The 20,589-nt window shown below is 43.6% G+C and overlaps 1 protein-coding gene across 1 annotated transcript in view; it reads left to right on the top strand.

The window, feature by feature from the left end:
• Nucleotides 1-20,589, top strand: part of LOC122544462 (NACHT, LRR and PYD domains-containing protein 3-like) — a 112,993-nt gene that overhangs the window by 63,159 nt on the left and 29,245 nt on the right. Inside the window, exons 4-6 of the mRNA XM_087981797.1 lie at nucleotides 4,864-5,030; nucleotides 19,838-20,009; nucleotides 20,107-20,172. Coding sequence (XP_087837923.1) covers nucleotides 4,864-5,030; nucleotides 19,838-20,009; nucleotides 20,107-20,172 — 405 coding nt within the window. The remainder of the gene's footprint in view (nucleotides 1-4,863; nucleotides 5,031-19,837; nucleotides 20,010-20,106; nucleotides 20,173-20,589) is intronic.

Here is a 20,589-nt window from a genome sequence, read left to right on the forward strand (position 1 = left end):
AGGTTGAGTGAAGTGATTACGCCACAGTTGAAGAAGGTGAAGACATGACTGCCAAGCTGGTTCAGTGTGCGACGTGCTTGATGTGGGAGGTCAACGACTCTGGTGTGTCTGGCTCGTATAAGTGTGGAAAGTGTGTGCACATTCAGCTACTGACAGAGCATATTGCAGCACTGATGAAAGAACTCGAGGACCTTAGGCTCATCCGAGACAATGAGATCTTTCTGGACAAGACCTTCAGCGAGGTTATTATACCGACCATACCAGAAGAGAGCAGACGATGAGGAAGGCAGAGAGGAGACAGATGCAAGAGACCCCGGGGGAAGTACCTGTCAGGAACAAGTTGAATCTTTTGGAAACAGTAGAGACAGATGACACTGCCAGTCCGCGAGGTGCCAGGTCTGTCAATCAAAAGTTGGCGTGGAGGCAGAGCGGAAGAGTCGAACATCGCACAGAGCCTTGGTAATAGGGGACTCCATACTGAGAGGAACTGACCGGGGTTTTTGTGGCAGCAGGCGGGACTTAAGGATGGTGTGTTGCCTTCCTGGTGCCAGGGTTAAAGACATCACAGACAGAGTGCAGGAAATCCTCAAGGACGAAGGTGAAGAGCCAGTGGTGGTGGTACATGTCGGCACAAATGATGTCGGGAAGAAGAGGAGGAACATACTACAGCGGGACTTCGGAGAACTAGGAAGAAGGCTGAAAAGCAGGACGTCCAAGGTGGTTATCTCCGGTTTGCTTCCAGTTCCTCGGGCTGGTGAGGCCAGAAACAGGGAGATAATGGACTTGAATGTGTGGCTGGGGAACTGGTGCAGGAAGCAAGGATTTAAATTCTTGGATCACTGGGGTATGTTTTGTGGTAAGCATAAATTCTACAAGAGAGACGGTTTGCACCTTAATAGGTTAGGGACCACCATTCTGGCAGGCAGGTTTGCTACTGCAACACAGCTACGTTTAAACTAAGTAGCGGGGGGAGGGGACAAACTGGGTGTTTAAGAAGGAACTTGAAGGGAAAGTTAGAACAAGGGAAGTCAAGAAAGACAACTGTATCAATGAGGCAGAAAACTCGGAAAGGGATCATGCTGTAAGGTTGAGTGAGATAGGAGTTGATGGGAAGGGTGAGGGCAGTAACAAATTAAAAATACTATATATGAATGCACGAAGCATTAGAAATAAGATGGATGAGCTTGAGGCTGTTTTGGAAATTGGCAGATACGATATTGTGGGGATAACTGAGACATGGCTTCAAGTGGACAGGGCCTAGAAAATGAATATTCAAGGCTACACGTGCTATTGTAAGGACAGACTGACGGGCAGAGGGGGTGGGGTGGCCATGTTGGTAAGGGATGATATTCAGTCCCTTGTGTGGGGGGAACCTAGAATCAGGGTATATAGAGTCAGTATGGATAGAGCTGAGAAATTCTAAGGGTAAAAAGACCTTCTTGGGAGTTATCTACAGGCCCCCAAACTGTAGTCTGGATGTTGGATGTAAGTTGAATCAGGAGCTGAAATTGGCCTGTCGCAAAGATATTACTACAGTTGTTCGGGGGGGTTTCAACATGCAGGTAGATTGGGAGAATCAGGATGGTATTGGACCTCAAGAAAGAGACTTTGTGGAGTGCCTCTGAGATGGATTCTTAGAACAGCTGGTGCTGGAGCCTACCAGGAGGAAGGCAATTCTGGATCTGGTATTGTGCAATGAACCAGAATTGATCAGGGACCTCGAAGTGAAGGAGCCATTGGGAAGTAGTGACCATAATACAATAAGCTTCAATCTGCAATTTGAGAGGGAGAGGGTACAATCGGAAGTGACAATATTGGGGCGGCACGGTGGTTAGCACTGCTGCCTCACAGCGCCAGAGACCCGGGTTCAATTCCCGACTCAGGCGACTGACTGTGTGGAGTTTGCACATTCTCCCCGTGGGTTTCTGCGTGGGTTTCCTCCGGTGCTCCGGTTTCCTCCAACAGTCACAAAGATGTGCAGGTTAGGTGAATTGGCCATGTTAAATTGCCCACAGTGATAGGTAAAGGGGTAAATGTAGGGGAATGGGTGGGTTACGCTTTAGCGGGTCGGTGTGGACTTGTTGGGCCGAAGGGCCTGTTTCCACACTGTAAGTAATCTAATCTAATCTAATATTTCTGCTGAATAAAGGGAACTATGGGGCTATGAGGGAGGAGCTGGCCAAAGTTCAATGGTGCTGCAGTACCGTAGCAGGGATGACAGTGGAGGAACAATGGCAGATATTTCTGTGTATAATGCAGAAGATGCAGGATCAGTTCATTCCAAAAAGGAAGAAAGATCCTAGGAGGAGGCAGGTGGCCGTGGCGGACGAGGGAAGTTAAGAAACATATAAAGTTAAAAGAGAAAAAGTATAACATAGCAAAGATGAGTGGGAAAACGGAGGACTGGGAAGCTTTTAAAGAACAACAGAGGATTACTAAGAAGGAAATACACAGAGGAAAAAAATGAGGTACGAAGGTAAACTGGCCAAAAATATAAAGGAGGATAGTAAAAGCTTTTTTAGGTATCTGACAGGCAAAAAAAAAATGGTTAAGATTAAAATTGGGCCCTTGAAGACAGAAACAGGGGAATATACCACAGGGAACATAGAAATGGCCGAAGATCTGTGTTCACTGGGGAAGACACAAGCAATATCCCAGAGGTAACAGTGGCTGAAGGACCTGAACTTAAGGGAATTTATATTTGCCAGGAATTGGTGTTGGAGAGACTATTAGGTCTGAAGGCTGATAAGTCCCCGGGGCCTGATGGTCTACATCCCAGGGTACTGAAGGAGGTGGCTCGAAAAATCGTGGATGGGTTGGTAATTATTTTCCAGAGTTCAATAGATTCGGGATCAGTTCCTGTGGATTGGAGGGTGGCTAATGTTGTACCACTTTTTAAGAAAGGAGCGAGAGAGAAAGCAGGAAATTTATAGACCAGTTAGTCTGACCTCAGTGGTGGGGAAAATGCTGGAGTCAATTATAAAGGATGAAATTACGACACATCTGGATAGTAGTAACAGGATAAGTCAGAGTCAGCATGGATTTATGAAGGGGAAATCATGCTTGACTAATCGTCTGGAATTTTTTGAGGATGTAACTCTGAAGATGGACGAGGGAGATCCAGTGGATGTAGTGTACCTGGACTTTCAGAAAGCCTTTGATAAAGTCCCACATAGGAGGTTAGTGAGCAAAATTAGGGCGCATGGTATTGGGGGAAAAGTACTAACTTGGATTGAAAGTTGGTTGGCCGACAGGAAACAAAGAGTAGTGATAAACGGCTCCATTTCGGAATGGCAGGCAGTAACCAGTAGGGTACCGTAGGGATCAATGCTGGGACCGCAGCTTTTTACAATATATATTAATGATATAGAAGATGGTATTAGTAATAACATTAGCAAAGTTGCTGATGATATTAGCTGGGTGGCAGGGTGAAATGTGAGGAAGATGTTAGGAGATTACAGGGTGACCTGGACAGGTTAGGTGAGTGGTCAAATGCATGGCAGATGCAGTTTAATGTGGATAAATGTATGGTTATCCACTTTGGTGACAAGAACAGGAAGGCAGATTACTACCTAAATGGAATCAATTTAGGTAAAGAGGCAGTACAAAGAGATCTGGGTGTTCTTGTACACCAGTCAATGAAGGTAAGCATGCAGGTACAGCAGGTAGTGAAGAAGGGTAATAGCATGCTGACCTTCATAACAAGAGGGATTGAGTATAGAAGCAAAGAGGTTCTTCTGCAGCTGTACAGGGCCCTGATGAGACCACACCTGGAGTACTGTGTGCAGTTCTGGTCTCCAAATTTGAGGAAAGACATTCTGGCTATTGAGGGAATGCAGCGTAGGTTCACGAGGTCAATTCCTGGAATGGCGGGATTACCTTACGCTGAAAGACTGGAGCGACCGGGCTTGTATACCCTTGAGTTTAGAAGACCGAGAGGGGATCTGATTGAGACGTATAAGATTATTAAAGGATTGGACACTCTGGAGGCAGGAAACATGTTTCTGCTGATGGGTGAGTGCCGAACCAGAGGACGCAGCTTAAAAATACGGGGTAGACCATTTAGGACAGAGATGAGGAGAAACTTCTTCATCCAGAGAGTGGTGGGTGTGTGGAATGCTCTGCCCTAGAGGGCAGTGGAGGCCCAGTGTCTGGATTCGTTTAAGCAAGAGTTGGCTAGAGCTGTCAAGGATAGTGGAATCAAGAGTTATGGAGATAAGGCAGGAACAAGATACTGATTAAGGATGATCAACCATGATCGTATTGAATGGTGGTGCAGGCTCGAAGGGCGGAATGGCCTACTCCTGCACCTATTGTCTATTGTCTAGATTAATTGAGGATCTCTGGTTGGGATGAGTTGGACCAAAGGCTCTGTTTCAGTGTTGTACATCTGTGCCTCTAAAGAGTCTGAGAGTTCCTTTCTCTTAAGGAAGAGAAAAGAAAACAAAGCACATTTTTATCAGTCTTGAAAGTTGTGGAGGTGTATTCAAGGAAGACTGACTTCGTGATTGCACTCTTGGTATCTGTATTTTCAAGTTGTCACAATGTTTAATGAAACAGGGTGATCAAGGGTGTCTGGGTCAGGTAAGTTGAAAGTAAATCACAATTGACAAATCTCTCCAATTTTTAAGCTGTGATCATACTAGTGACCGTCTCTCCCCCTGCTCCCAGACTGTTTCACTGCCCGGGTAGACCTGGCTTGCTCATCGATGTGTGTGTGTGAGCGGGCGGTGTGAGGTGTATATTAGTTCAGTGGAGTATACAGAATTTCAGAAGGCACCTAATGTGATTTATGGTTATTCAGAATTATAGCCAATTCGGTAGAAGTTCAATGATATATTTCACGTTGATTTGTCCCCTTAGATCCAAACTCCACAATCATGAAGTTCTTGGTAAAGTGTGAGGATTACCAGCTGTTCCAGTTCACAAAGTTCTTCTGGGACAGACTAGAACAAGCAATCAAAGATTGTGTGGGTGGACTCAGTTCATTGTTAACCTACGAGAGGATTTTCAGTGGACAAGAGCATCAGGTAAGTAGGAGAGTTATGGAAAGTGTTAAAATATTAGGCAACTAACAAAATAATAACAAATAAATTGCTGGATGATGAAAAAGACCAATTGTCTATCTGGATTACTGTCTTAATAACCTGGCTGCTCTATGCTGCGATTGTATTGATGTTAGTAACTAATCATATCAGTCAGTTGATCCACAGACAGATATGAAGTATGGAAAATCCAGTGGTATAGTGCTTTCGGAATATCTGATTATAGAGTCATTAATATTGCAATCACATTGGAGTGTTATGGACCAGGCCAGACCCCCCTCAAAGCATTTTTAGAAGGTAGCCCAGAACCTAACTTTTCTAGTAGTTTTAGGCAGATATAAGGTGGATATCCCAGGACTGATACAGCTGGTCAAACCACTTGTCTTTGTGTAAAACAGAATTAATTTACACAGCACCGGATGAAACTCAAACAAATGAAAATAGAGTTTAGAGTAACGATATGAAAGCACGACATTCCCTGCAACTTAACAAATAACTGTTCTGATTTCCCGCAACATTCCATAAACGCACACCTTGGCAAAAAAACTCTAAATTCAAACCCAAGTTCTTGTAGAAGAGATATCAAAGAGAACGAGGATCAACCAGGGATTATTTACTGAAGCATGAAATCTCTTTCTACTCTGTCCCCAGTAATTTCTAACTGCTAAAACTAAACCAACTAGAAAAATCACTGAACTGGGAGAACTGGCCATTCCCCTTTCATTGTACAATTGTGTTTTTTTTAAGAAACACCTGAAAACCCTTCTCCTGATGGTTGCCTTGGACAGTATCAGTTAGCCGTTAGGAAAGCGCCCAGACCCCAGACAATTCGGAACCACTTCCTTTCAAAACCCCTCTTGAAAAAAGCCAAGGACAACATTACCTTTTTAAAGAAGCAATATTGTCAAAGAAAGCAGTGGGGCACAGGGCTTTGGCACAGAATCTGTCCCTGCTGCTCAGAAGAGAAGGAGGAAGAGGAGCAGAGCAGCAGTCATTGGGGACTCCATAGTTAGGGGACAGATAGGAGGTTCTGTGGGGATGAGAGAGACTCACGGTTGGTGTGTTGCCTCCCAGGCACCAAGGTTCGTGATGTCTCTGATCATGTTTTTGGGATCCTTAAGGGGGAAGGGGAGCAGCCCCAAGTTGTGGTCCACATAGGTAGGAAGAGAGATAGGGATTTAAGGCAGAAATTCAGGGAGCTGGGATGGAAGCTTAGAGCTAGGACAAACAGAGTTGTTGTCTCTGGTTTGTTGCCTATGCCACATGCTAGTGAGGTGAGGAATAAGGAGAGAGAGGAGTTGAACACGTGGCTACAGGGATGGTGCAGGAGGGAGGGTTTTGGATTCTTGGATAATTGGGGCTCTTTCTGGGGTAGGTGGGACCTCTACAAGTAGGATGGTCTTTATCTGAGCCAGAGGGGTACCAATATCCTGGGGGGGATATTCGCTAAGGATATTGGGGTGGGTTTAAACTAATCCAGCAGGGGGATGGGAACCAAAATTGTAGTTCGAGTATAGAAAAGGTTGAGAGTAGGGAGGTCCGAAATCAAGTTTGAGGGATGCAAGATGGCACCGGCAAGCAAGACGTTGGTTTGAAGTGTGCCTACTTCAACGCCAGGATCATCTGGAATAAGGTGGGTGAACTTGCAGTATGGGTTGGTACCTGGGACTTCGATGTTGTGGCCATTTCGGAGACATGGACAGAGCAGGGACAGGAATGGTTGTTGCAGGTTCCAGGATTTAGATGTTTCAGTAAGAACAGAGAAGATGGTAAAAGAGGGGGAAATGTGACATTGTTGGTCAAGGACAGTATTACAGTTGCAGTAAGGCTGTTTGGGGACTCATCAACTGAGGTAGTATGGGCTGAGGTTAGAAACAGGAAAGGAGAGGTCACCCTGTTGGGTGTTTTCTATAGGCCTCCGAATAGTTCCAGAGATGTAGAGGAAAGGATAGCAAAGATGATTCTTGATAGGAGTGAGAGAGACAGGGTAGTTGTCATGGGGGACTTCAACTTTCCAAATATTGACAGGGAACACTATAGTACGAGTACTATAGATGGGTCGGTTTTTGTCCAGTGTGTGCAGGAGGGCTTCCTGGCACAGAATGTAGACAGGCCAACGAGGGGCGAAGCCACATTAGATTTGGTAGTAATGAGCCCGGCCAGGTGTTAGACTTGGAAGTAGGTGAGCACTTTGGTGATAGCGATCACAATTCTATTATGTTTACTTTAGTGATAGAAAGGGATAGGTGTATACCACTGGGCAAGATTTACAGCTGGGGGAAAGACAATTACGATGCGATTAGGCAAGATTTAGGAAGCATAGGATGCAGAAGGAAACTGCAGGGGATGGGCACATTATAAATGTGGAGCTTATTCAAGGAAAAGCTCCCGTGTGTCCTAGATAAGTATGTACCTGTCAGGCAGAGAGGAAGCTGTAGAGCGCGGGAGCCGTGGTTTACGAAGGAAGTGAAATCTCTGGTCAAGAGGAACAAGAAAGCTTATGTTAGGATGAGATGTGAAGGCTCAGTTAGGGCGCTTGAGGGTTACAAGGTAGCCAGGAAAGACCTAGAGAGAGCTCAGAAGAGCCTGGAGGAGACATGAGAAGTTGTTGGCGGATAGGATCAGGGTAAACCCTAAGGCTTTCTATAGGTATTTAAGGAATAAAAGAATGACGAGAGTAAGATTAGGGCTTGGGGAGAAAGTGAAATGGTGGGGGGTAGTGCCAGTGTAGCTGCGGAAGATGGACTGTTCCACATATCCGACGAAGAGGCAGGCATAGCTGGGGCCCATGCGGGTGCCCATGGCTACTCCTTTGGTTTGGAGGAAGTGGGAGGAAGCTCCTGAGGAAGGGCTTATGCCCGTAACGCCGATTCTCCTACTCCTTGGATGCTGCCTGACCTGCGGCGCTTTTCCAGCAACACATTTTTCAGTTAAGATTAGGGCCTATCAAGGATAGTAGTGAGAAGTTGTTTGTGGAGTCAGAGGAGATAGGGGAAGCACTAAATGAACATTTTTCGACAGTATTCACTCTAGAAAACGACAATGTTGTCAAGGAGAATACTGAGATACAGGCTACTAGACTAGGTGGGATTGAGGTTCACAAGGAAGAGGTATTAGAAATCCTACAGAGTGTGAAAATAGATAAGTCCCCTGGGCCGGATGGGATTTTTCCTAGGATCCTCTGGGAAGCCAGGGAGGAGATTGCCGAACCTTTGGCATTGATCTTTAAATCGTCATTGTCTACAGGAATAATGCCAGAAGACTGGAGGATAGCAAATGTGGTTCCCCTGTTCAAGAAGTGGGGTAGAGACAACCCTGGTAATTATAGACCAGTGAGCCTTACTTCAGTTGTTGGCAAAGTGTTGGAAAAGGTTATAAGAGATAGGATTTATAATCTTCGAGAAAAGAATAATTTGATTAGGGATAGTCAGCACGGTTTTGTGAAAGGTAGGTTGTGCCTCACAAACCTTATTGAGTTCTTTGAGAAGCTGAACAAACAGGTAGATGAGAGTAAACCGGTTGATGTGGTGTATGTGGATTTCAGCAAGGTGTTCGATAAGGTTCCCCACAGTAGGCTATTGTACAAAATGCAGAGGAATGGGATTGTGGGAGATATAGCAGCTTGGATCAGTAATTGGCTTGCTGAAAGAAGACCGAGGGTGGTGGTTGATGGGAGATGTTCATCCTAGAGTCCAGTTCCCAGTGGTGTACCGCAAGGGTCGGTGTTGGGTCCACTGCTGTTCGTCATTTTTATAAACGGCCTGGATGAGGGCGTAGAAGTGTGGGTTAGTAAATTTGCAGACGACACTAAGGTCAGTGGAGTTGTGGATAGTGACGAAGGATGTTGTAGGTTACAGAGAGACATAGATAAGCTGCAGAGCTGGGCTGAGAGGTGGCAAATGGAGTTGAATGTGGACAAGTGTGAGGTGATTCACTTTGGTCGGAGTAACTGGAATGCAAAGTACTGGGCTAATGGTAAGATTCTTGGTAGTGTAGATGAGCAGAGAGTTCTTATTGTCCATGTACACAGATCCTTGAAAGTTACCACCCTGGTTGACAGGGTTGTTAAGAAGGCATACAGTGTTTTAGCTTTTATTAATAGAGGGATCAAGTTCTGGAACCATGAGGTTATGCTACAGCTGTACAAAACTCTGGTACGGCCACACTTGGAGTATTGTGTACAGTTCTGGTCACCGCATTATAAGAAAGAGTTAAACTTTGGAAAGGGTGCAAAGGAGATTTACTAGGATGTTGCCTGGTATGGAAGGAAGGTCTTACGAGGAGAGGTTGAGGGACTTGAGGCTGTTTTCATTAGAGAGAAGAAGGTTGAGAGGTGACTTAATAGAGACATACAAGATAATCAGAGGGTTAGATAGGGTGGACAGGAAGAGCCTTTTTCCAAGTATGGGGACGGTGAGCACGAGGGGGCATAGCTTTAAATTGAGGGGTGATAGATATAGGACAGATGTCAGAGGTAGTTTCTTTACTCAGAGAGTAGCAAGGGTATGGAATGCTTTGCCTGCAACGGTAGTAAATTCGCCAACTTTAAGTACATTTAAGTCTTCATTGGACAAGCATATGGATGTACGTGGAGTAGTGTAGGTTAGATGGGGTTCAGATTGGTATGACAGGTCTGTGCAATATCGAGGGCCGAAGGGCCTGTACTGCGCTGTAATGTTCTGTGTAATAACTCTTTAACAACAGATGGCATCCAAACTCCGAGATATTTACTAAAATAATGCAAAAGTAAAACAACACAAACCTCAATACAATCCAGAGTAACCTTTTATTAGTTAATTGGGTGTGGGCATCACTGGCTGTCCCATCATTTATTCCCAATCCCAACTCTTCCTTCAGAAGATGGTTTTCAGCTGTGATCTTCAATCATTGTCTATGTGCTTGAGGTAAAATTGCAATGTATTAGGGAGGGAGTTTCAGCTTTAAGGAATGGCAATATATTTCCAAGTTAGAATGATGTGTGATCATGGATTAGTGGGCGGCACGGTGGCACAGTGGTTAGCGCTGCTGCCTCACAGCGCCAGAGACCCGGGTTCAATTCCCGCCTCAGGCGACTGACTGTGTGGAGTTTGCACATTCTCCCCGTGTCTGCGTGGGTTTCCTACGGGTGCTCCGGTTTCCTCCCACAGTCCAAAAATGTGCAGGTCAGGTGAATTGGCCATGCTAAATTGTCCGTAGTGTTAGGTGCAGGGGTAAATGGAGGGGAACTGGTCTGGGTGGGTTGCGCTTCGGCAGGTCGGTGTGGACTTGTTGGGCCGAAGGGCCTGTTTCCACACTGTAAGTAATCTAATCTAATCTAAACCTTGTACTTTCAAATGCAGAATCAACACAAATTAAACATGAATTAACAATTGCAACCAGTCATAAACATTATATATTAAATGGCAAGAATAGCTATGGGAAACCTTCCCCTAAGGAACAAGCCTGATTATTAGCTGACCTAAGTTCCACTGACATTGCACTCATTGAGAATGGCACAGTACCTTTAAAGAACTTCTCAATTTTGACTCGATCGTGTGCATTCATCAATGTTACAATCCAGCAACAGGAACGGCTTCATAATCATAGAATCGTAGATTTTATAGTGCAGAAAGAGGTCGTTTGACACATTGCGTCTGTAAATACACATGAAAAAGCTGCCCAGTTAATCCAATTTCCAGCCCTAAATCCGTAGCCCTGTAAACTCATCACTTTCGATACCTCCTCTGGAACCTGCTTCTTACACTCTCCCAGGCAGCACGTTCCAAATTCTAACAACTCTCTTAGGATCTCTTTTCTTATTGTCAGCTTCGAGATCTTGTCTGTGCCTCCAGTTTTCTTGTATACCACAAATGGACTTGTTAACATCTGATTTTGGAGTGCTCTATGTCCTCTTTTATTTGCTTTACCTATTTGCAGTCTCCCTAGAGATTTTGTTTCCAGTTGCAGCTGCAGTTTTGATTTTGTTAAAATCTAGGAGGGTCAGTTTCTCTTTTTGATTAGGGTCGGTTTAAAAAAAAACTTTGAAACCATATGCTCCCCCACATTTCTCCTGTTGGGAAAAAACACTATTTACCATAGTCAAGATTTATTGAAACAGCTTTTAAATGCAGTATGTTTTTAATACTATAAACTTGTTTAAATTGCTCATTGATCATGATGGTTGTCCTTCAAATTCAAATAAGCTGATGCATGTCCACACTGATAATAAATACTGACATGGTACTGTAACACCAGCTTGGAGTGCAGTTAGAAATAGGTAGGGCATTGGAATTGGCATGTTGCAACATGGACAAATGGTACTCAATGAAGTTGTTCACAGGCAGCGTGATCACTTTTCAAAAGTGAAAAGAGCTGTACAGGTGAGGGTTCTGCCGTGACTTCAGGTTATCCTACAGCATGACTCTGTACTGCTTGCATACTCAATCTTCATTTCTTTGGCAAAACACTCACCTTCCATATGGTAACTATCTCAGAATGTAATGATGCTCCACTCTAGTTTTTTTTGGCCCAAGTCCACACCGACCCTCCAAACAGTAACCCACCCAGACCCATTCCCCTACTATATTTACCCTTGACTAATGCACCTAACACCATGGCCAATTCACCTAACCTGCACATCTTTGGGTTGTGGGAGGAAACCGGAGCACCCGGAGGAAACCCATGCAGACACGGGGAGAATGTGCAAACTTCACACAGACAGTCGCCTGAGGTAGGAATCGAACCCGGGTCCCTGGCACTGTGAGGCAGCAGTGCTAACCACTGAGCCACCAGAGTTACAGAAGTCCCCAGTTTATGAATGCTTATACTTTTGAAGACATTCTGATTTAGGGGTGTAATTTTAAGCACACGACATTTGAACATTTCCTGTGCTTACGAACTACTTCTCTTCTGTTGTTCTGCTATCCAAGATCAGTACAAATTGACTTGTGAATGGACTTAAGAACGGAATTCATTCCCAATAGACAATTAACCAGGGGTCCCAAGGATTCACCTCTTATCCCAAAGGATTCAAGAGGTAGGGTTGGGCTTTGGTCCTAGAGGATTCAAACTCATTAGTTTGGGGTTCCAGAGAATGGAAGAGGATTTGAAGAGTTTGGTCTTTGTTGTGAGAAGGTAAGGTTGGGATCCCAGAGAATTAGGCTGGGTCCTGGAGGATTCAAGAGAATTAGTATGGGGTCCCAGATGTTTTGAGCTGTTTCACCTGGGTGACTCTATGACTCCTATTTGAGGTGGCCATTGACTGGCACTAATGTAATGCTAATTTGTCAGCCCAAGCCTGATGTGTTTGACATAGACCGCTTCAGTATCTGAGAAGTCTCCATTAATGTTGAACATTGGTCAGTGATCAGCAAACATCCCACTTATCATCTTATCATGGAGGGCAAGTCAGTGATGAAGCAGCTTCAGATCATGCAATGACTCTCACTTCCTCTTTGAAGTTCTTCAATCCATGTTTGAACCAAGACTAGAATGAGTTCAGGGACGATGTTCCTGTAGAACCCAAACTGAATTTCATGAGCTGATTAATGCTGAGTAAGTACCTCATGATAACTTTGCTGATGGCACCATCCATCACTTTGAGCCTGCTGACAGATTGTATAACTGCTCAGGTTGGATTTAACCTGCTTTATGTGCACAGCACACAGAAGGGCAATTTTCCATCTAATCAAGTAGATGTCAAAATTGCCATTGTAATAGAACACCCTGTTTGTAGTTGGTCATCCTCTGTTATTCTTTAAAAAATGTATTTTGTTATGACATGGGGTAAACTCCTCTGTTAATTTAAATCTGACAGAGAAGTTCACCTCTCGCCGTAATCTGTTAAATTTCAAGAGGCAAAGAACCATCCCAGAGGTCACGATTTAAAATAAAAATTAACAATTTTATTCTTTAAGTCCAACAGAGAATATTAAAACCAACAACTATTTATAACTCTTTCTCTTAAACCTATCCTTCACCTCCCACTCTTCAGTTCCAATAAAAACTCTGGTTAAGATTTACAAAAAAAATTCAAATTTCAAAACCAGCCAGATTTTGAATCTTCTCTTTATATCTTTCTCTGTAGATTTTCCTCTGTTGTCTTTCTTTCAGTATTCTGCTTTACAGGTCTTTCATGTGAATAGGTAGCTATTCGGTGCTCTCTGATAGAGAGCTATTCGGTAAGCAGTCTGTACTTGTTGGTTTACTTGGTAGTTTTCTTCCTAACTGTTCAAAATCCCAAAACATTGGATCATTTCATTGGTTTGATGTCATCAAAACGCTAATTTCATATTTGATCGGATTTTGGTTTCTGGGGCATAATTTAAACTTATTGACCGAACTTGAATTTGTTTTTGTTCCATGGTAATGCAACTCCAGCTATTTGTTTCTACCAAGTGTTACATTTTCACATTGTTCAGGACACTGAATTTTCAGTCAGTCTTTGCTAGCTTCCTCTCTCTCTTAAAGGTGCAGTACACATCTATACCTTCATAACAGTTTACAGATATTTCAATATCGGGTTTTGGGAAGATTTGTAGCTCAGGTTGAGGTTCTGGATGTAGGTTTGCTCGCTGAGCTGGAAGATTCATTTTCAGATGTTTCGTCACCATACTAGATAATATCATCAGTGAGCCTCCAGATGAAGTGCTGGTGGTATAGCGTGCTTTCTGTTTGTGTTTAGGTTTCCTTGGGTTGGTGATGTCATTTCCTGTTCTTTCTCTCAGGGGTGGAAAATGGGATCCAAGTCGATGTGTTTGTTGATAGAGTTTGTTGATAGGTTGGAATACCATACTTCTAGGAATTCTTGTGCACATATCTGGCTTGTCTTAGGATGGATGTATTGTCCCAGTCGAAGTGGCTTCCTTCCTCATCTCTATGTAAAGATACGAGTGAGAGTGGGTCATGTCGTCTTGTGGCTAGTTGATGTTCATGTATCCTGGTGGCTACTTTTCTGCCTGTTTGTCCAACGTAGTGTTTGTCACAGTTCTTGTGTGGTATTTTTAAATGACATTACCTTTGCTTATTGTCTGTATAGGGTCTTTTAAGTTCATTAGCTGCTGTTTTAGTGTGTTAGTGGGTTTGTGGACTACCATGATGCCAAGGGATCTGAGTAATTTGGCAGTCATTTCCGACATGTCATTGATGTAAGGGAGAGTGGCGAGAGATTTTGGATAAGTTTTGTCTGCTTGTTTGGGTTTGTTGCTGAGAAATCGGCGGACCTTTTTCATCGGATACTCGTTCTTTTTTAATTCGCTCTATCGGTGATTTTCCTGTGCTCTTCATAGTTCATCTGTGCTGCAATGTGTGGTGACTCGCTGAAATAATGCTCTAAAGCAGCTTTGTTTGTGGATGTTGGGTGATTGCTTCTGTAGTTCAATATTTAGTCAGTATTTGTTGTTTTCCTGTAGACGCTGGTTTGAAGCTTCCTGTTGGCTCTTCGCTTTAATGCAAAATCCAGGACTGGCAGTCTGTTGTTGTTTTCCTTTTTCTCTCTTTAGTGAGTTTTGTGCCAGTAAGGGTATTATTGGTAGTTTTGATGGTTTCGTCTAAATTGTTTTGTTTAGTCATGATATGGATATGGAAGATATAGACTGTCGGGAAATAGATGGTGACATCTTGCAAAATGTCCAGATTACAGAGGAGGAAGTGCTGGATGTCTTGAAACGGTTAAAAGTGGATAAATCCCCAGGACCTGATCAGGTGTACCCGAGAACTCTGTGGGAAGCTAGAGAAGTGATTGCTGGGCCTCTTGCTGAGATATTTGTATAATCAATAGTCACAGGTGGGGTGCCAGAAGACTGGAAGTTGGCAAACTTAGTGCCACTGTTTAAGAAGGGCGGTAAAGACAAGCCAGGGAACTACAGACCAGTGAGCCTGACCTCGGTGGTGGGCAAGTTGTTGGAGAGAATCCTGAGGGACAGATGTACGTGTATTTGGAAAGGCAGGAACTGATGCGGGATAGTCAACATGGCTTTGTGCGTGGGAAAACATGTCTCACAAACTTGATTGAGTTTTTTGAAGAAGTAACAAAGAAGATTGATGAGGGCAGAGCAGTAGATGTGATCTATATGGACTTCAGTAAGGCGTTCGACAAGGTTCCCCATGGGAGACTGATTAGCAAGGTTAGATCTCATGGAATACGGGGAGAACTAGCCATTTGGATACAGAACTGGCTCAAAGGTAGGAGACAGAGGGTGGTGGTGGAGGGTTGTTTTTCAGACTGGAGGCCTGTGACCAGTGGAGTGCCACAAGGGTCGGTGATGGGCCCTCTACTTTTTGTCATTTACATAAATGATTTGGATGCGAGCATAAGAGGTACAGTTAGTAAGTTTGCAGATAACACCAAAATTGGAGGTGTAGTGGACAGCGAAGAGGGTTATCTCAGTTTACAACAGGATCTGGACCAGATGGGCCAATGACCTGAGAAGTGGCAGATGGAGTTTAATTCAGATAAATGTGAGGTGCTGCATTTTGGGAAAGCAAATCTTAGCAGGACTTATACACTTAATAGTAAGGTCCTAGGGAGTGTTGCTGAACAAAGAGACCTTGGAGTGCAGGTTCATAGCTCCCTGAAAGTGGAGTCGCAGGTAGATAGGATAGTGAAGAAGGCGTTTGGTATGCTTTCCTTTATTGGTCAGAGTATTGAGTACAGGAGTCAGGAGGTTATGTTGTGGCTGTACAGGACATTGGTTAGGCCACTGTTGGAATATTGCATGCAATTCTGGTCTCTTTCCTATCGGAAAGATGTTGTGAAACTTGAAAGGGTTCAGAAATGATTTACAAGGATGTTGCCAGGATTGGAGGATCTGAGCCACAGGGAGAGGCTGAACAGGCTGGGTCTGTTTTCCCTGGAGCGTAGGAGGCTGAGGGGTGACCTTATAGAGGTTTACAAAATTATGAGGAGCATGGATAGGATAAATAGGCAAAGTATTTTCCCTGGGGTCAGGGAGTCCAGAACTAGAGGGCATAGGTTTGGGGTGAGAGGGGAAAGATATGAAAGAGACCTAAGGGGCAACTTTTTCACGCAGAGGGTGGTACGTGTATGAAATGAGCTGTCAGAGGATGTGGTGGAGGCTGATACAATTGCAACATTTAAGAGGCATTTGGATGGGTATATGAATAGGAAGAGTTTGGAGGGATATGGGCTGGATGCTGGCAGGTGGGACTAGATTGGGTTGGGATATCTGGTCGGCATGGACGGGTTAGACCGAATGGTCTGTTTCCATGCTGTACATCTCTATGACTCTATGATAAAAGTGTCATCCATATAGTGGACCCAAAGTTTGGGTTGGATGCTTGGCAGAGCTGTTTGTTAGAGTCTCTGCATTACTGCCTCTGCTAAGAACTCTGATATCGGAGATCCCATGAATGTTCTCTTGGTTTGTCTGTTGGGGTTTTTGTTGAAGGTGAGGTGGATGATAAGGCATGGGTCTACGAGATTTTAATATTGCACTTGTGGATGATGTTGATGGTGTTGGTGTTTGTGTCTTTGGTTCTTCTAATAGTGTAGTCAGTGTTTCCTTGGCCACGTTGATGTTGATGGATGTGAATAGGGCTGTTACGTCAAAGGAGATAATTATTGCATCCTCTTCTATATTGTTGTCTTTGGTCTCTAGGAACTCTTGGCTGGAGTGGACGGAGTGGCATGAATCTTTCACAAAGTGTTTTATTCTTTGGTATAGCTCCTTGGCCAATCTGTAATTTGGTGTTCCAGGTAGCGAGATTGTGGGTCTGAGGGATGTTCCTGATTTGTTGATTTTGGATAATCTGTAAAAGCGTGGTGTGTTGGATCCATCTCAACTTTGGAAGTCTGTTTTATTTATTTCTTCAGATTTCTGAAGTTGAGATGGATCCAACACACCACGCTTTTACAGATTACCCAAAATCAACAAATCAGGAACATCCCTCAGACCCACAATCTCGCTCCCTGAACACCAAATTACAGATTGGCCAAGGAGCTATACCAAAGAATAAAACACTTCGTGGAAGACTCTTGCCACTTTGTCCACTGCACCCAAGAATTCCTGGAGACCATCAAAGACACCAAGGTAAAAGAGGATGAAATAATGGCCTCCTTTGGTATAACAACCCTGTTCACATCCAACAACATCAACCTGGCCAAGGAAACACTGACAACACGATTTGAACAACCAAAGACACACATACCAAACACCACCAACTTCATCAGCAAGAACAATATTGTCAAGCTAGTGAACCTATGCCTTACTACCCACTGCATTTTCAACTGCAAAACTACAGACAAACCATGCGGTCTCCGATATCGGGGTTCTTAGCAGAGGCAGTAATGCAGAGACTTGAACAAACAACTGTGCCAAGCATCCAACCTGAACTTTGGGTCGGCTATGTGGCTGACACCTTTGTCATCACTAAACGAAACAAATTAGACAAAACCTTCAAGACCATCAATAATACCCTTACTGGCATAAAAGTCACTAAAGAGGAGGAAAACAACAACAAACTGCCATTCCTAGATGTCGCAGTGAAGCGAACAGTCAATAGGGAGCTTCAAACCAGCGTCTACGGGAAAACAACACATACGGACCAAATATTGAATACAGAAGCAATCATCCCAACATCCACAAACGAAGCTGCATTAAAACATTATTTCAACGAGTCACCACGCATTGCAGCACAGACGAACTACGAAGAGCAGAGGAAAATCACCGATACAATGGATTGAAAAAGAACGGATACCCAATGAACACAGTCCACCGATTTCTCAACAACAAACCCAAACAAGCAGACAAAACGTGTCCAGAAACTCTAGCCACTCTCCCCTACATCAAAGACATGTCGAAAATGACTGCCAGACCCCTTGGCATCATGGTAGCCCACAAACCCACCAGCATGCTAAAACTGCAGCTCATGAACTTGAAAGACCCTATACAGACAACAAGCAAACTAATATCATTTACAAAATACCTTGTAAGAACTGTATCAAACACTACATTGGACAAACAGGCATAAAAGTAGCCACCAGGATACATGAGCATCAGCTACAAAAAGACATGACCCACTGTCACTGTTATCTTTACATAGAGATGAGGAAGGAAACCGCTTTGACTGGGACAACACATCCATCCGAGGACAGACCACGCACGAGAATTCCTAGAAGCATGGCATTCCAAGCAGAACTCTATCAACAAACACATGACTTGGATCCCATTTACCACCCCCGAGAAAAGGAATGGGAAATGACATCACCACAAGAAATGACATCACCAACCTAAGGAAACCCAAACACACAAATAGAAAGCAGGTCAAACCACCTGCACTTCATCTGGAGGCTCACTGATGATGTTACCTAGTATGGTGACTCAACGTCTGAAAATGAACCTTCCAGCTCAGCGAACAAACCTACATCTATGTTCCAATATCACTTTAATTGTTGAGATATTTTATTAAGGCACCTGCTGTTAAATTAGTGTTTGCCTTCAGGTAAACAATGAGATGGTGCAGGTCTTCAGTCTCCAGCATTGTCTGCTGTTGAAGATACTGTCCCTCATCGGAAGATACAACTGTATTGAACCTAGATACTCGCTTTAGCACATATTTGTCTCTTTTTGTCCACTGCACAATACCTATTTTTAGTTACAACAGTTCATATTCTGCTGAGCCATCTTACTTAACTTTGAGAGTTCCTGGCCAGTCTGCCATCTTTTCTCATTTTGAGGAATCCTCAAATTATGCTGTTTAAATTCCTCACTTCTCAAAGTCCTGTACAAATGTTACAATAATGGCATTTTGTTTTGTCCATTATGTCATCTGAGCCTTGAAAAACTCCAGTTTAAAACTTTCATCATAGTATCTATGTGTCTTTCATGGCCTTGATGCTGCCAATCTCTATGGCTTCCTCTAGCACAGCAACATTCCCATAGCTCTGAAATTCCATGTTGTACACTTCACCATTCACACCACCATTGTGGACAAGCAATCAGTTATTGCTTGCAGTCTGAAAATCAGTCCACATTTAACCCTTTCTTTGCTCCTCAGTATATCCAGTTTAGCACCAGTTGCATTGTCTGATTTCAGCTCTGAGAATAGCCATGCAAATTTTTACTGCAGCAAAAGTTGTAAGGGTAAGCAGCTCATAACAGGCTTACATTACAGTGTTCACTGCTGGACATTGCCAAGAGCAGATTTCCAAAACCAAAGTTGTCTTGCTGTTTCATAGTTTTCAGAGGAAATGTGGATTGAATTGGTTGAGTTTCCAATGCTGTTCTATCTGATAATAATTAGTGGGTGGCACAGTGGTTAGCACTGCTGCCTCACAGCGCCAGAGACCCGGGTTCAATTCCCATCTCAGGCGACTCTCTGTGTGGAGTTTGCACATTCTCCCTGTGTCTGCGTGGGTTTTCTCCGGGTGCTCCAGTTTCCTCCCACAATCCAGGTTAGGTGAATTGGTCATTCTAAATTGCCCGTGGTGTTAGGTGAAGGGGTAAATGTAGGGGAATGGGTCTGGATGGGTTGCACTTCGGCAGGTCGGTGTGGACTTGTTGGGCCGAAAGGCCTGTTTCCACACTGTAAGTAATCTAATCATAACATTGGTCATTACAGTTAGTTTCTGGGAATTTCTAAAACAGTTTATCTGCCTCATTTCAGAATCCTAGCTTTCCTCTTACCTGAGGCCATCCTTCGCAGCAGTTTTATTTCTACAGTGAAGTAGTGTCAATATCATTAGAATAGTTGGTCAGTCATCCAGGAAAACTGGAAGATCTCATTACTGAGCCAATGCTTTTCTGCTTATTTTCAGTGTTTGTCTTTTACTGACTCCTCAATGTTCTTCACAGAAAATCATTGAGCTTGTGGAGAAGCATATGTGTGCAGACAGTTCCAAACTGCTCCTAAATCTGGTGATGGAGAAAGGATCTCCTGCCCGAAGGGTGATGTGGAAGTCCTTCGTGAAAATGCGCCATGTGGTACCAAAGTTGGACAAAATACTGAAACAAATACAAGAGCTTGGTACAATATCACTTACTGAATTCAATTTCTGATTCAATATTGCCGCTTTCACCATTACACGGTTGAATTTCATAAAAGTCTTTTGATTTTTAAACAGGCTTGAATCCATTTGATACGGTGAAACTTACCCAAAGTTTGTCCAAAATACCCAATCACCTGAAAGGTAAGAAATGAAATGTTGCTCTTAAACTGCATCTTGACTTCTGAAAACCAGAATGTTTGCCAGAACTGGGAATAGGGGAATTAATCTTACCACAAATTCTCAGTGGCATTTTTATGAGATTCATGGGAGCTTTATTCCTGTGACCCCTCATGGGTTTTTTTGCATTCTTACCAAAATTAATTTATTAGCCATTTGCTTTGGTACCATCTGATGCTAGCCCAGTTCTCTCAATCACCATATATACCACTATCAAGATATCCTGGGATCCCTGGAACTGACCTTTGAACTGCAGCCATGCACCTTGTCATGCCATGGCAGTTTGGAGTTACTCTTTAATATGAACATCACAGGATTAATCGTAAATGAATGCTGCTCAGGCCACATGGCTGGCATAACAGAAACTTCCTTGAACATGGA

The sequence above is a fragment of the Chiloscyllium plagiosum genome, unplaced genomic scaffold (assembly GCF_037043375.1).
Source record: "Chiloscyllium plagiosum isolate Xiang-an unplaced genomic scaffold, Cpla_swu_hap1 HiC_scaffold_41, whole genome shotgun sequence".
Taxonomy (NCBI): Eukaryota; Metazoa; Chordata; class Chondrichthyes; order Orectolobiformes; family Hemiscylliidae; genus Chiloscyllium; species Chiloscyllium plagiosum.